This window comes from Carcharodon carcharias, chromosome 6, assembly GCF_017639515.1.
Source record: "Carcharodon carcharias isolate sCarCar2 chromosome 6, sCarCar2.pri, whole genome shotgun sequence".
Taxonomy (NCBI): Eukaryota; Metazoa; Chordata; class Chondrichthyes; order Lamniformes; family Lamnidae; genus Carcharodon; species Carcharodon carcharias.
Genome location: NC_054472.1, coordinates 58,777,821 through 58,793,550, shown reverse-complemented (window position 1 = coordinate 58,793,550; position 15,730 = coordinate 58,777,821). Strand labels below are relative to the sequence as shown.

Sequence of the window (15,730 nt, the reverse complement as noted above, 5' to 3'; positions counted from 1 at the left end):
ATATTCAAAGGTTGTAGGGCTGAATGAGGCTACAAAGACAGCAAGGGGTGAAGCATTGTTGGGATTTGAAAACAAGGATGTGAATTTTAAAACGGAGGTGTTCCCAGACAAGATGCCTATATAGGTCAGTGGGCACAGGGGTAATGGGTGAATGGAGCTGGTGTGAGTTAGGATGAGGGCGGAGTTTAGGATGTGCTGAAGTTCAGAACGGATGCAAGGTGGGAGGCCAGCCAGGAGCATTGGAATAGTTGCGTACAGAGGCAAACAAGACATCGATGAGGCAGAGAAGCTGAGGTGGGGCAGAGATGAACAGTGTCATGGAAGTGGAAGAGAGGACACGCATATGGTGTACAGCATAGCTTAAGATCTCCAAGTGCTTATTTTAGAAGACAAGTCAATTTAACTGGCCTGAAAAATTAAAGTCAAAGTTCCTAACCTTCAAGGTACAAGCTTCATCCAAGGTGGACTCTTTGAAATTGTCCATTTTTAAAAGTGAAAACCCAATGTGCTCCAAAGAGAAACATCTCAGCTGAATTGAAATAAAGGAACAATGGAAACCACTATAGAGTTCTATATAGATTCCAACAGAAATTACAGCTGCAGAGTGTTATTGGAGACACGTGAAGGCCATGGCATGAAGCTTAGAGATGTCTTAAACATTAAACTCAAACATCGTTTTGGAAAATTAAATAATTTTAAATGTCAAATATGGATTTAATTTTGGACACACTGAAGTGTTTACATAACTTGACTGTATCTTACATACACTTGCATCATAAATTAGAATTTATATATACTTTTTCTAGCGGGGGTTAGAACTTCCTACATGTACCAGTAGATCATTATCATGAGGCAGGAGAAAGAGCAAAAAGATGACGGCATGTTTAACAGTCTTAACTTTACAATATGAGAGCTAATATCAATGGCAGTCTAGGTTAGGAATTTGAACTGGATTGTCTGGTTGATACCACAGCTTTACTGTTCCTGATTCAATCCACTGGTTTACATACTTTTTGCTTGAACTACTTTTCAACGAAAGTCCTAATGAACCAAGCCATTTGATACGACCACTGCACAAAATGACAAAAAAGATCCACCTACAAGTAGCATTCATGAAAGTCTATGTAAAGTTTTTATTTTTTTTAAAAAAGCCTTATATTTGCAATGAAGATTCTAGTTATAACAAATTAACCAGGACGCAGACCATAGAAACCACAAATATTACTGGGATTCAAATTACTGGGCCCAATGCCACTTGATAGTTTCTGGTGCATGTTGCATGCCTTTTTTGTCCCTTTAAATCATCTTTTTCCTGGTAAGATATCAAAGGTTATATTCAGAAGTACACAAAGTCAGCAAATCCTATATAAGCAATCTCCCCACTCTGTCAACTCACAGGGCAAAGTGAACTGAAGGTAAGCATTCTATGAAAAGAAAACTTACTTTATTTTCCCCTTCGATTACCAGTACAGGTACAGCAGTGGAGGGCCACCGGTGTTTGGCTGGCAAAGGTTTGTCACAGTCCCATAACACAATAACCTGCAAACAGCAAAGCACCATTGTGATTAATATACAGTATTTACATTGCCACTAAGTTAACGTCAATTAAAATACTGTCTCACATTATTCATTGACAACAGAGTTACATACTTCAAAATTATAATCATTAATTTTTAAAATACTTGAATATTTCTCAGGCTTTGATTTATTAAACATATCTTGACAATTGTTCCATGATCATAGAGCTATAAACTAACATCTTGGGTAAAATATTACAATTCAAAAGGGGCAACAAAAAAAAAAACACACGGAAAGTGCGAGTGCATGAACATATGGAGAGAATCAAAACATTGTGAAGCACGATGAAAGTAGTAAGTTTTTTCTTTGCAGGTCTGCCATTATCAATTTACATCCGGATACTGTGGTGTTTGGAGCAACACAGCTTTTCCATAAAAATGTGCATCATCATATTAATGGTTTACACATCACAAATAGACAGGGTGTTTATCCAGGAAGCAGCCAAGCCCCACAAAAGCAGGAAGGCCAAGGTTCAACCCCCCCCCGCCAGTGCTGAGTTAGCTGATTTCAACTGCTGCAATGGCAGGGGCACGATAATTCACGAGACAGCCACAAGTTTGGAATGAAGATGGAAAAATACCAAATCAGCCCTATTCCAACTCTTGATTACTTTCTAACCACACTGACTAGATGGGGTGTGTTCGCACAACGGGGGAGATAGACTTGCATGGTAAAACAACTGTGGGAACACCATAGACAAACAGTTGTTGACACATTTGACATCAAAACTCATACATGAATAATGATCAATTTGATGAGGTACCAGTAAGGCACTTCATGCCTATAAAACTGGACTGCAGCAAAGATGCCTTCCAGAAGGACAGGAAAGAAAATTGACAAGGATTTTTAACAAAACACAAATCTCCACCCCAGCCTCTAAAAAAACAAATTTTTTTCTCTAACAGAAAAATGGTCAATCTACCTGGGCACAATATTGGGACTTCGCTACTGCTATTAGGAGTTTTAATATTGGCTGTGACTGCGAAACCAGCGGAGTCACTACATGGATAACGGCAGTAAACTTGGATGAAGACTTTATACCTGAAACCAAAAACATAGGAGAAGCTTAAAGATTAGTGCCGGAATTCAAATAACCTAAGCTGCCAACTCTTGCACAGAAATCTAAGGCATCAACTTAACCAGTATGTTTGACATATATACGTTACAGGTCACTAGATCTTGTGAATGCTGGTTAACTACATCAGAAAATCCAATCCAATATCCCACAATTTTGAGTGGGGCATTTTGCAGCATGCTTTGTTAATTAGGCTTATTTTTGAGTTGAAGGCTGAGGGAACTTTGTGAACCGCTAGTTGCTAACGTGGAGCTGACAATGGTGCTTTGAGGTCAATGGGGAATTTGGGGCCTTGATGAACAATAGGATTCATGAGATTATAGGGTTGGGAAAGAAACAGAGGAAAGGAAACAGAAAAGAAAATAGGGTGAAATCAGCTTCAAGAGGAGAAACGGAGGGAAAGAAAAACTGGATTGAAAGAGAGGGGAGAGACAGAAAGGAAAAGAAAATAAGCCTTTATTTTCTGTAGTAATGAAACTCCAGAGTTTCAACTATTGTTTTTCTAGGCCAGAAAAGTTCAGTGACACTACAGGAACAGAAATATTGTTATTAAGAGGGTTCTTACGTGGTTAAGTGCCAGCCCTAATCAACTGGGGCAAATTTAATTCTTATATAATGCACAAATGCAGCAATTTCTTGAAACTCATGGGGAGGTTGACTGCAAGCTCCTGTTTTTGCAAGGCTAATGGCATAGCAGCGCAAATTGTCTAGCAATTTGTGCCAATTCGCAACTCATGGGGTATCTCTCCCAAGTCACAAATTACTGGATGATTTATACATTAGTAGTAGTGTGAACATTAAACCCTTTGTTATGTTCCATTGAAATTCTAGGTAAATGCAACTGTGAAAGAACACAAGATCATAAAATCACTTATCTGCATTACTGTAACTTCATTTTGGAAATAAAATAAAAAGGAATTCAACTTTGCAGTGGTATTCCATAAGTTTGAATCAATAATTATTTTATCATGCAGAAGTAGGCTTCTACTATATTTAATCATATGGAGATATCCTAAAACATCAAAAATGATTAGAAGCATAAGATTGCAACTAATTATTGCTACATTCATAAAATTTTTTTGCAACCACATCAGTTTAGGCCATCAGTGAACAATGAAATTTCATTTTGGCATGTTTGCCTACCCTATCATTACCATACAAGGAGATAATCTAACATTCAGATTCCATTTTATTTTCCTATAATATATGATTAAAGCATTGCATTATAAATTTTGTACCATAAGTATGCTGTCATTATATTTTGTATAAGAAAAGGATTCAACATGTAAAGGATTACCAACATATTAAGATTCATCAATGCTTTCATATAAGCTTGAATTACTTTGCCTTCTACTTACCTAGATAAGAATAATAAAAAGGAAAATCTCCTAGATGTGAAGAATACTGTGGCTGACTAAATAATCCTCCCGGAGGTTTATTCCAAATTAAGCCATTGCGAGATATATGGTGCAGGATTCTGTCTTGAATTATCTATAAAAAATATAGTTAACGATGCTGGTGACTTCTTAATATAGACTGATCCTTTGACCTTGAGTGCGTATAATTCGTAAACATTGAAGAGTCAAGAGTAATTTATTTTTCATAATTTGCTCAGCGATTGCTATGTTTAGTTTCGAGAACAACTCTGTACAAAATGTTTTCGGGATGAGCGGTGACACAAATATATTTAATTTCTATGCAGCTGCAAGAAATGTTGCAACATCACCTTTAAACATTGCTTGAAAATGTAATTAAAACTTTAAGATAAAAATACACTACAATAAAATCTACAATCAAGTTGCAAAAGTGATGATTTACAAAGGTAACAAAGAAGCTTTAATTTAAAAAAATGAATTAACAATTTAATCCAGTGTTTTAAGCAGCCATGATACAATCTGTTTCAACAACCTAATGAGAAAAGCACAAAGTCACACTGAACCAGAAATTTCCAAAACAAAAACAGCATTACCTGGAAAAACTCAGCAGGTCTGGCAGCATCGGCGGAGAAGAAAAGAGTTGACGTTTCGAGTCCTCATGACCCTTCGACAGAACTAGAAATTTCCAGACTCGATTCCCAGTTCAGGCAGAATTTGTTATCCCAGCAAGAGAAATAATTGAAATGCAACTATTTGGCTGTAGTCTAAAGTGTGGATGAAGTAAGGGAAGAGATAAACCATGCGTCTCACTGTTGATTGCTATCCAGTTACGCAGGTTAGAAAGCTATGATGCTCCATAATGTCTCTGGGTTTTTTTTTGTTCTTTCAAGGGATGTAGGCATTGCAAGCAAGGTCAGCATTTGTTGCCATCCCTAATTGCTCTCAAGGTGGTGAGCAATTTTCTTGCACCACTGCAGTCTGTGTGGTGTAGGTTATTTGGGTGATTAAATACTTAATTGGAGCTTAGGTCATCTAAAACAGCTTACAAAAGCAAAATACAGAAGATGCTGGAAATTCAAAAGAAAAACAGAAAATGCTGGAAACACTCAGCAGGTCAGAGAGCATCGGTGGAGAGAGAAACAAAGTTAATGTTTCAGGTCAATGATGTTTCATCAGAACTGGAAAGGGTTAGAGATGTAACAGAGTTTAAGGAGATATAGAAGCAGGGAAGAGGGTGGTAGTGGAGTTAAGAACAAAAGGAAAGAGCTGTGACAGGGTGGAAGATGGGAGAGATCAGTGGACAAAAGGGATGATGGTGTAAGGCAAAAGTGGATGGTAATGGAACAAGAAACAAATGATGGCTCTAGAGGAAGCGTAAATGACAATGGCAAAATCTTTGTCAACAGCTGCTGTTCAACAAAATGGGAGCAATGGTTATGATATGAAATTGTAGAACTCAATGTTGAGTCTGAAAGCCGTAAAATGCCTAATTGAAAGACGAGGTTTTGCACCTTGAGGTTTATTAGAATAGTGTGGGAGGCCAAGGGCAGGGAGGTCAAAGTGGGAGTGGGTTGGAAAATTAATATGACTGGTGATTGGAAGATTAGTGTCATGCATACAAACTGAACAAAGTGTTCCACAAAGCCCTCTTGCAACCTGCATTTGGTCTCCCCACTGAGGAGACTACATCTTGAATAGCAAATACAGTATACCAAATTGAAACTACTACAAATAAATTGTTGCTGCACCTGGAAGGAGTATTTAGGCCTGGACAGTAAGAAGGGAAAATTAGTTTACACATTAGGCAACCAATGAGGTTGCCTTAGGAACTTTCACCTTGTGAACCCCTTACAGCCAGCCTGTTGGGTCCTGAGGTAATGGTCTTTCGGTTAAGAATTAGCACCCTGTAAGATTTTAACTCCTTAAATCCTGATTCTAACCTTAAAGAACACACATCTAAAACTTCAGAAGACCAAAGTACATTCTTGTTACATGAGCCCTGATGAATACACACAGTCCAATCTTGTACGGTAAAATACTTGGGCATGGTACAGAGGGGCTGCTGATATTTGTACAGTGTACCCCACCAAAATAGCATTACCAGTAGAGAAAGTTGGCAAAAAACAGCATAATTATTCATAATTAAAACATTAATTTAAAATCAGCTTTTTATAGGGGTTTTCAAAGTCATCTTAAGACCAGTTTTGTACAAACTTCAAAATTTTGTGAAATTATCTGATTAAAGTGAATGGGAATGTGAAATAGGTGTCTCACACCATGATTTTATGTTGATATGTTCATTATGGTTTCTAAAATGGCAAGCCAATAAATACAAAGGATTTCTGAAGAATCAGAAGTTAAAATATTCAATGCTCTCTTCCATTCAGTGGGTTGCTTGTGATTAAGTTTAGCACAGTGCAGAAAATGTATTCAGCTGCAAATCTTCTTGGATCCAACCCTTGCATTGGTAGTATCACTGTTTTCTAGATTTTATATGGAGCACAAACACCACCATTCAAGCACTGTGCCACCCCACACACAAAATAATCTAAACAGTAAATTATTTGCACCATGTATAGATAAGTGATGAAATTATGTTGAATTGGATAAGCCTTCCACATTTACTGTTGACATTGCTGATACATTGGTTAAGTCAAAACTTCATTATAGACACAACTTGATCACGATGAGCAGAAATTAATTTAAAAATCAGTTCCACATATCCACATGATTCTGAAATCTTTCAAGCAATTAGTAATAGAGGATTTGGACATTCTGAACCAATTCTAAGCGCCTGTAGGTGTTTGGTGGGTGTTAAAACCCATTTGGAAATTATTTTAGTCTTAAGATTTCAGAATAAGGCATAGGAACAGTTCATTGTTGGATTAAAGGACAAATTGGCATGTATTACCCCAAGTCATACTCACTTCTAATGTAGTCAATACTATCCTCTCAACGGAAGAAAAATAAGCCTCCCATAAGAACTGTGTCTGTTGCCTAAGTGCTAGGATTTTGTCCTGATTAATAGACCTTATTGTTGAAGGTATCTGTAAGACAAGACAATGAACAATAAGCAATAACTGAAAATGTGCACCTTTTAATTAAATCCAATAATTGATGAATAAATCTACATAACATTCAGTGAGAAAATCTGCCAATTTACTGCTTCATTACAATAACAAATTTGCAAGGATCTTGTGCAACAGTCACATGCAAACTAGACCTTTAACCAGCACAACACAAAAGGTTCAGGTTAATATGCAGAACTCTGCAGGTATGATAGCATTAGATGCTGGTATACATCTATTGACACGTTCTGTTCGGGGGCAGCAAAACTCAATTAACATACATAGAGATTAAAACAAGACGTGAATTTTTAAAAGCTGAACTGAATGTATCATCCAGACATAGGGCTACAATTCCCCATTCAGCTGGATCCTGATCTAGCACTTCATTAGGACAGAGTAATGTGTAGTGGTGAGTGAAGAAAAGAAGTAATGTCAATCTGGGCAATACCCACAACCATATGACTGGTATACAGTAGTATTGTCAGAGGTTGGATTTCACAACTACTTTTTTATCTCAACAATATATGGAGATTTTCACAAAACGAATTTTAAGAACTGTAGATTGATATTTGGGATCCAAGTCAATGACAAAATGTATTTGATTTAGATGTTTTGAAGAGTACAATAATTATGAAAAATGTATAATCATCTGGTATACAACGTTTGTCTGTTTAATATTTAACAGCACTTAATAAAATTAAAAAACCTTGATGAATCACAGCAAGTGTATAATTGGTCTCCTGCAGTAACATGTTTGTGTGAACTGTAGATCCAAACTAATCAAAACATGAAATAAAATTCCAGCTGGGAATTGAATCAACTGAAGCAATGCAATATAGAAACATCTGTATGCTAACCTGCACTAAATGTAATTACTGGGAAAGAATTGGTTTGTGAGCTATTCCCACCAAAAAAGCACAACAGAATTCTCCAAATAATTATAGAGCATTATTAATTCCGGAGAGAGAGTTACAATACCCATGCTCCTTTATTGAGTACAAAATAGTTTTACATGTGTACTTGTGTGACCCGATACATCCCATTAACAAATCAATTTAGAAATATGTAGTTCAGTCTCGTACCATGCTAGATTTTAAATAGTTAACACAAAGCTGTAATGTCAAATTTTAAAACTAATCTTAATACAATCTTACTAAATATGTAACTAAAGATGTCAGACTCAAGTCATGCAAGTAGAGCGGAGACAACTGTTTTCCTAATACAAGAGTGATTGACTGCAGATCTAACCATAGGGTGCTGCTACCAGTGACAAATACTGATATCATAGGACATTGACATGTGTTTGCCAAAAGCAATGCATCAGCGGGATGTGAAACAGAACTAAGAATTTTGCACTCTTTTGAATGCACTTTCACAATTTCTTATCTGCAACTTATATGTAATTGACATTAATTCATTTTCACCTTCATCACAAGCAAACATGACGGGGAACTTCGCCTGTTCTTCTTACTATAATATTCTATGATTCTATTACAAATATTTGTTATCCACCACAGAAAATACAACAGTAATTACTCTTCAAGTAAGCCTTTATCTTTCTAATTCAAAGTTTTTAAGCCCTTAGTTACTTTCGTCTGACTATTCGTAGAATAGCTAGGTATTAACTTAGTCTTAAACACATTATTTTATTGACTTTCATTGGTTGGAAATCAATATCCCATTTAACACATAATGTGATGAGGAGAATACACCAAAAGTCCATTTCATTTTAATTCAAATTACATTTTATAAGCCATGAGACAAAAGGAATTAATTTTCAAGCTCTAAAATTGGATCAAAAACTGTAAAAGAGACATCAGACAAATATTCAGCACTGAAAGTCTGAAACAAATGCAATTTGCAGACATCACACTATTGTACGCCTCTTGTTACATCAGTGCAATGGCATTACGATGGCTCATTTGAGCAATTCTCAAAACCACAAAAGTGCTACAAATGCCAAAGAAAACAGTAGGGAAACTTTGGTAGGAGACATCCTATGCCACATGTGCACCGGCAAAGCAAGGCCCTAGCCATATACTTAGAGGGAGTACAAGGTATGGGGACAGGGGTAGAGGGGCGAAATAACTGTGAATATCATCTATGCTCACATTTAATTCTGAATCAACATCACAATATTTAATTATGCTATAGCTAAGTGCTGCATCTTTGACAAGAAGACCATCTATGTAGCAAATTACATCAAGGAAACATCCCATCAGTTCATGCTTCTGTTTGTCCTCCACACGAGCAGCAGTCCTAATCCCAAGTACCTGTTGTGATGTAACCTGTTCCCATATCCTTTATCTCCCATTCTTTCAACCATCTTCTTAATCATTGACAAAGTTTCTCCTTCAATCAGTAAATCCAGTAGCGCATTCCACAGTCTCACAGCTCAAAGATTTCTACTACTCTTGTACATTTTACATTTAACCTTGTATCTATGCCCCTTTATTCTTGATCCCCTCCCAATACCATTAGAAACAGCCTGTTCCTATTTACCATATACCAACCCTTCATAATTTGAAACATATATCTAATCTTTTAATATCCTACATTTATAACAAAAATAGTGCCAATTTTCCATGTCTCTGTACTTACTGATACTAGACAGCACCCTAATGAACCTGCACAGTACCCTCTTTATTAATGTTAACATCCTCCCTATGACGTGGGGCTCAAAACTGTGCACGTGATCTTATTATGATTTATATCCAAATCTATCGATATATATGTTCACCATTCCAGCTGAACTTTTAAATTCTGCATTTCTTGCTATGAAATCCAGAATTCCATCACCTTGTTTCATCTTTTTAACCATTTGAACTAATGTTTTGTGAACTCAAACTCCAAATCCAAATCCCTCTGCTCTTCCACAAAATCCAATACCCTACCCCCAACTATAACTGTTAAATTTATTTTTTTTAAAACCAAAATATACCTCCTCACACTTAATGACACTGAATTTCATCTGCCATGTTTTTGCATATTCTACCATCTTATCAATGTTCCGTATCATTACTTTTGGTCATTTATTTACCACATCTCCTATTTTAGTGCTAGCTTGCAAATCTGGTCTTATGTTAAACTCATTAATGTACTTTTTATTCATTCATGGGTATGAGCATTGCTGGCCAGACGAGCCTTTATTGCCCCTTCCCAAATGCCCTTGATAAGGTGGTGGTAGTGAACCACCTTCTTGAACCACTGCAGTCCTTGTCATAAAGGTACACCCAGCATGCTGTCAGAAGGAGGGAGCGGGGGGGTGGGGGGTAAAGTGCCAAGATTTTGACTCAAGAACAATGAAGGGATTGGTTAAATAGTTCCAAGTCAGAATGGTGTCTGTGACTTGTAGGGAAACTTGCAGGTGATGGCGTTCCCACATTTTTGCTGCCCTTGTTCTTCTGGGTGGTAGAGGTCATGGGTTAGGAAGGTACTATCAAAGGGCCTTGGTGAGTTGCTGCACAGAGTCTTGCAGATGGCACATACTGCTGTCCTTGTGTGCCAGTGGTGAAGGGAATGAATGCTTGATCTGGTGAACAGGGGTGCAAATCAAGTGGGCTGCTTTGTCTTGAATGGTGTTGAGCTTATGAGTGTTGCTGCAGTTGCACTCAGCCAAGCATGTGGAAAGTATTCCATCATGCTCCAGACCTGTGCTTTGTAGATGATGGACAGGCTTTGGGGAGTCAGGAAGTGAACCCCTTGCCTCTGACCAGCTCTTGTAGCCACAGTATTTATATGGCTGGTCCTTTCAGTTTCTGGTCAATGGTAACCCCCAGGAAGAGATAGTGGGTGATTCTGCAATGGTAATGCCATTGAATGTCAAGAGAAGATAGTTAGATTCTCTCTTGTTGAATGTGGCGTGAATGTTACTTGTCACATCAACTCAAGTCTGAATGTTGCCCAGGTCTTGCTGCATGTAGGAATGGGTTGCTTCAGTTTCTGAGGAGCTGCAATTGGTACTGAACTTTGTGCAACCTCAAAGAAATCCCCACTTCTGACTTTATGATGGAGGGAAAATCATTGATGAAGCAGCTGAAACTGGTTGGGCCTAGGTCACTACCCTAAGGAATTCCTGCAGCCATGTCTGGGAGCTATTGGCATATAACAACCACAACCATCTTCCTTTGTGCTAGGGATGACTCAAACCAGTGAGAGTTTTCCCACTGATTCAGATTGACTTCAATTTTGCTTGGGTTCCTCAATGCCACACTTGGTCAATGTGGCCTTGATTCCACTCTCACCTCACTTCAGGACCAACGTCTTAATGAAATCAAGAGCCATGTGGCCCTGGCAGATCATAATGAACAGAAACCTGTTGGTCCTGATACCCACTTCCAGCCACTCAAACTGAATTCAATTCCTCTGCTTCCTCCCTTCTATCTAGCTTTTACTCCAATCTTTTGCCTTTTCCATAATATCATACCACTTGATCTTCAGCAATAGTCTTGTGTGGTGCCTTATAAAGGGCTTTATAAAAGTCCTAATACATGGTTTTACATTAATCTTAAAAAGTTCAAGGGCCTTTACGGCCAGTGCTTTGTTATCCAACAGATGGGAAACTTCCTCGATTAATTAGGTCACTTAAGCACAATCTTCCTTTCTGAAATTTGTACAGGGTACTTCTAATTATTTTCTCATTTAAATAATTAGCAATTTCATATTTAAAATCCAAAGCTTTCCCTAATTAACTGGCCTGTAATTACCCAGGTTAGGTCTCTCTCCCTTTTTGAAAAGGGTAATCATTGACCACTCACCAGCCCTCTAGCACACAACTACATTCAGCAGAACCTTTATCCTTATCTGCATGTCAATTCTCTAGCAGTTTCCTCAACTTCAAATTATTCTAATACAGCAAAACTTGGAGGCTTAATTCTCCATAACTTTTCTGTGATGCACGGTAGACTATGGTTCTATGAAGAGAGTATCCTTCTGGTACTTCAACAAAGTATCCAATCAGCCCAGGCAATGAATGTTCACAGACAATTTGATCATGGAGGTCATCACAGCTGGGTCCAAGTTGTTCCTCATCTGGCCTTTACTGTTCAGCGAGGACAACCAGATAACACTCACGCTGGCTGTATTCTTCTTCTAACCTGGAGACATTAAGGCCAATTGTAGGGTACCTACAACATGGAGCAGACTTGAACCCCAGCACTGCATCATTATGGAACTGGAGTGCAGGGCATGGATCTTTTGAATATAACATTTTGCTATTGCAAGGGTCTTTATTATTGCTGTACAACCACAGATGATATAAATAAAAACCTAGAGATTATGTACCATTCATCTACAATCGCCACCCTCCACCACTCTTATTGCTTAGAAACCTCTTCAAAACAGCTTAATATTGATCTAAAACTAGTGAATGATTACTGAACTAAATCCATATTGCTACAACACAGCTCTCCTACCTGCAGTAACAACCTTTCATCTCCAACGACAATAGCTTGGTTCCAGTCAATGACTTCTGAAAATGGCAGCTCCCATCCGTTACTTAGCATCACTGGAATACATGCAGCCTGTGATAGTTATAATAGAAAATATACAAATATAGATCAAAGATAAAAATGTCATTTATAAGTATGAAAAATTCAAGGAACATTCATAGCATCTATGGTAAGATTTTAGACCCGGGAACATTTTGCATAAAGCACCCTGTCGAATATATACATAACCCTTATTCATTATGTGAGAAACCACGTCTTCCTCTTCTGGAGGACAAAATAGGGAAGAAACAGATTTATGTTTGAACATTAAAACAATTCACAACATTAAAGACTACAGGTTTTTAATTCCACTCTCAGGATGCAGGCATTGTTTTCAAGGTCAGCATATATTGCCCCTAAGTTGCCCCAAGAACAAGATGGTGGTGGCGGCCTTCTTAAACCTCTGCAGGTCTGGCACAACTGATTGGTTTCCTTGGACACTTCAGATGGCAGTTAAGAGTCAAATAAGTTGGTACGGGGCTCATTCTATGGGCTATTGGTCAGGGTTTCTGGTCAGGTTACTAACCACTACACTACCATACCCATTGAAACACAAAAAACACTTGGAAATAACATGGAAATAGATCATTGCACCCAGCCAGTCTGTATCATCATTTAGCATACAAGGAAATTGTTCTAAATCTGTTACTTACTCTAACTCATATCCTTTCATTCTCTTATTAAATTCACCTATTGATTCTAACTTTCAATGTTTTCATAGTTTCTGCCTCAAACACTAACCTCAAGAAGTGAATTCCACCACCTCACAGCTGTCTAGAAGAAGTTTCTCATACCCTCTGTTCTATATTCTTTTACATTTAATCCCGTGTCTGTGGCCCCTTATTTTAGAAACTTCAGCTACTGAAAACAGTGTTTCTACCCAACTCTGTCCCATTCTTTCACAATTTCAAACACAATACATCACAACCTGCCTTATTCTAATGAAAAATAGTTCAATTTTTCCAAGTCTTTGTATTTGCATTTCATTGTTCTGGGAAATTTCTTAGTAAGTCCGCGTTGTACCGTCTCTAAAGCCTCAATATTGATCTTATAGTGTGGAGCCTAATAGTGTACCACAGTCCTAGTAAGGTCATATACTAGGCTCATCATTATCTCTTATACTCTGTGCCTCTTGAGATAAAATCTAGAATCCTATTAGCTTTTTTTAAAAAAAACCTGAGATGCTACCTTTATTGTTCTGTGAACCTCTTTTTCAGGTCCCTTTGCTCTTCCACAGCACCAAACCTAATTCTATTTAACGTATAATTACTGCCGTGTTTTTTTAAAAACCAAAATGCATCATCAGTATGACCAGTATATTGAAAAACTATAAATTCCAGAGGGTGTTAAAAAGGAAGAAAACCCTGTCACAAGATACATAATATTGAAAATGCAAACATTCTGATCATTTGTGAACTGTTAGCAATCAGGTAAAAGCAGTACTGAAAGTATCCACCAAACAATTCAGTAACATAACTTCCATTACTGAAGTAACTTGCGTAAGCAAAAGAAAACGGAACTTGGCAAAATGCAATGAGATAAAATGATAAAGGTGTGCAAGTTCCATCATTTTATTTTATATTGGGTGGGATTTTCTGCACCCACCCGCCACTGGGATTGTCTGGGCCTGCCGCAAGTCAATGGACTTCTGAGGTGCCCCCTCCCCCGCGGCAGGTCCCACCCGCAACAAGGCCAGAAAATCCCAGCCATAATTTTAAAGTTTTTCAAAATTCTGTTTTCATTTACTTTTATTATGAGTCAACTAAATGATCAGCAGCTATCGGCTATATTTTTTTTAAGGGAAGGAGAAAGTAAATATGACGATGTACCTTACACCATCCATTGGCACCTCGCATCCAAGCTGCTGGTTTGAAACCAACATTTAGGACTTGAGTGTAAGTTGAGCACTACTCCTGATTTTGTTGTTTCCCCGGTGTGATGTTTCCACTTCTCAACAGCAACACTGCTACGATGGGGAACTTCGTGTGGGAGATCCCTGGCTCAAACTCATATCTTAACTGCAGCATGACACCATTGTTGGTGCTAAAAATAATGTTCACTCTTTCCTTTCTTATTAACTACTGCACTCACTACCCTTAAAGTATTTAGTTATCAACATCGGCTTAAGAAAGAAAAAAAACTTACTTTTATATTGCACCTTCTCACACTTACAAGGCATACCAAGTGCTTCACAGCCAATGAATTACTGTAAAGTATAATCACTATTATGTAAGGGCATGTGGCATCCATTTGGCATAGTAAGGCCCCACAAATAGCAAATGTGATAAATGACCACTTAATCTGCTTCAGTGATTTTGGTTGAGCAACAACTGTTGGCCAGGGCATAGGAAGAACTATGTGATCTTCTTTTAATAGTACCATAGGATAATTCGCCTGAAGAGATAGATTACCATGAAAATATAATAACTTTCACAATATTATGATGACTTATTTTAAAGGTAGGTTAAAAGTGGGGTCTGGATTAGTTTCTCTGGATAAAATTTTTAGCTTGGTGGGTGGTCGCGCACCCGACCCCACCGAGCATATAATGAGGCGTGATGACGTCTGATGTGCATTCCGGCATCATTGCGCGCATTCATGATATTTTGGTCGGCAGGCATGCACCGGAGTTGGCAGAACGCCCGCCGACAATTAAAAGGCCTATTAAGGCCATTAAAAAGACAATTGAAGTCAATTTTTTGCTTAGGCAAAAAGGCCAACTGCCTTTGCACTTTTTTGGAAGCCTCATCCATGGGCGGGATGAGGTTTCCAAAAGCCAATAAGAATTAAATAAAAACTAATTTTTCATAAATAACAGGTCTGTTCATGTGAAAGTCACATGAGGGGACATGTTTCATAACGTTTAACAAATCTTTAATTTTTGTTTTCAAATCAGTTCATCTTCCTGAGACAGCGCTCTGCCTCAGAGATTATATAGCGCGCTCACCTGGCTCGCACTCCTCCCCCAGCCCGCATAGGCAGCCATTAGTGCTGCTGCTTGCATTTCAGGCTGGGTGGGCCTTAATTGGCCCTCCAGTATGAAATTGCCTTTCCGGCTCGACCGCCCCCACCCGGCCCTGCACGCCAAGGGCAAAATTCTGTCCTCTTTGTGAATTGCATGTGGGGGGAGGGGAGGGGTTTAAT

At 38.1% G+C, this 15,730-nt stretch overlaps 1 protein-coding gene across 1 annotated transcript in view; it reads right to left on the bottom strand.

Moving 5' to 3' along the window:
* LOC121279399 (exostosin-1-like) overlaps nucleotides 1-15,730 on the bottom strand; it is a 187,477-nt gene that overhangs the window by 26,566 nt on the left and 145,181 nt on the right. The window contains exons 3-7 of the mRNA XM_041190618.1: nucleotides 12,512-12,619; nucleotides 6,957-7,076; nucleotides 4,012-4,144; nucleotides 2,501-2,619; nucleotides 1,444-1,539 (exon numbers count right to left, since the gene is read on the bottom strand). Of these exons, the coding sequence (XP_041046552.1) occupies nucleotides 1,444-1,539; nucleotides 2,501-2,619; nucleotides 4,012-4,144; nucleotides 6,957-7,076; nucleotides 12,512-12,619 (576 nt within the window). The remainder of the gene's footprint in view (nucleotides 1-1,443; nucleotides 1,540-2,500; nucleotides 2,620-4,011; nucleotides 4,145-6,956; nucleotides 7,077-12,511; nucleotides 12,620-15,730) is intronic.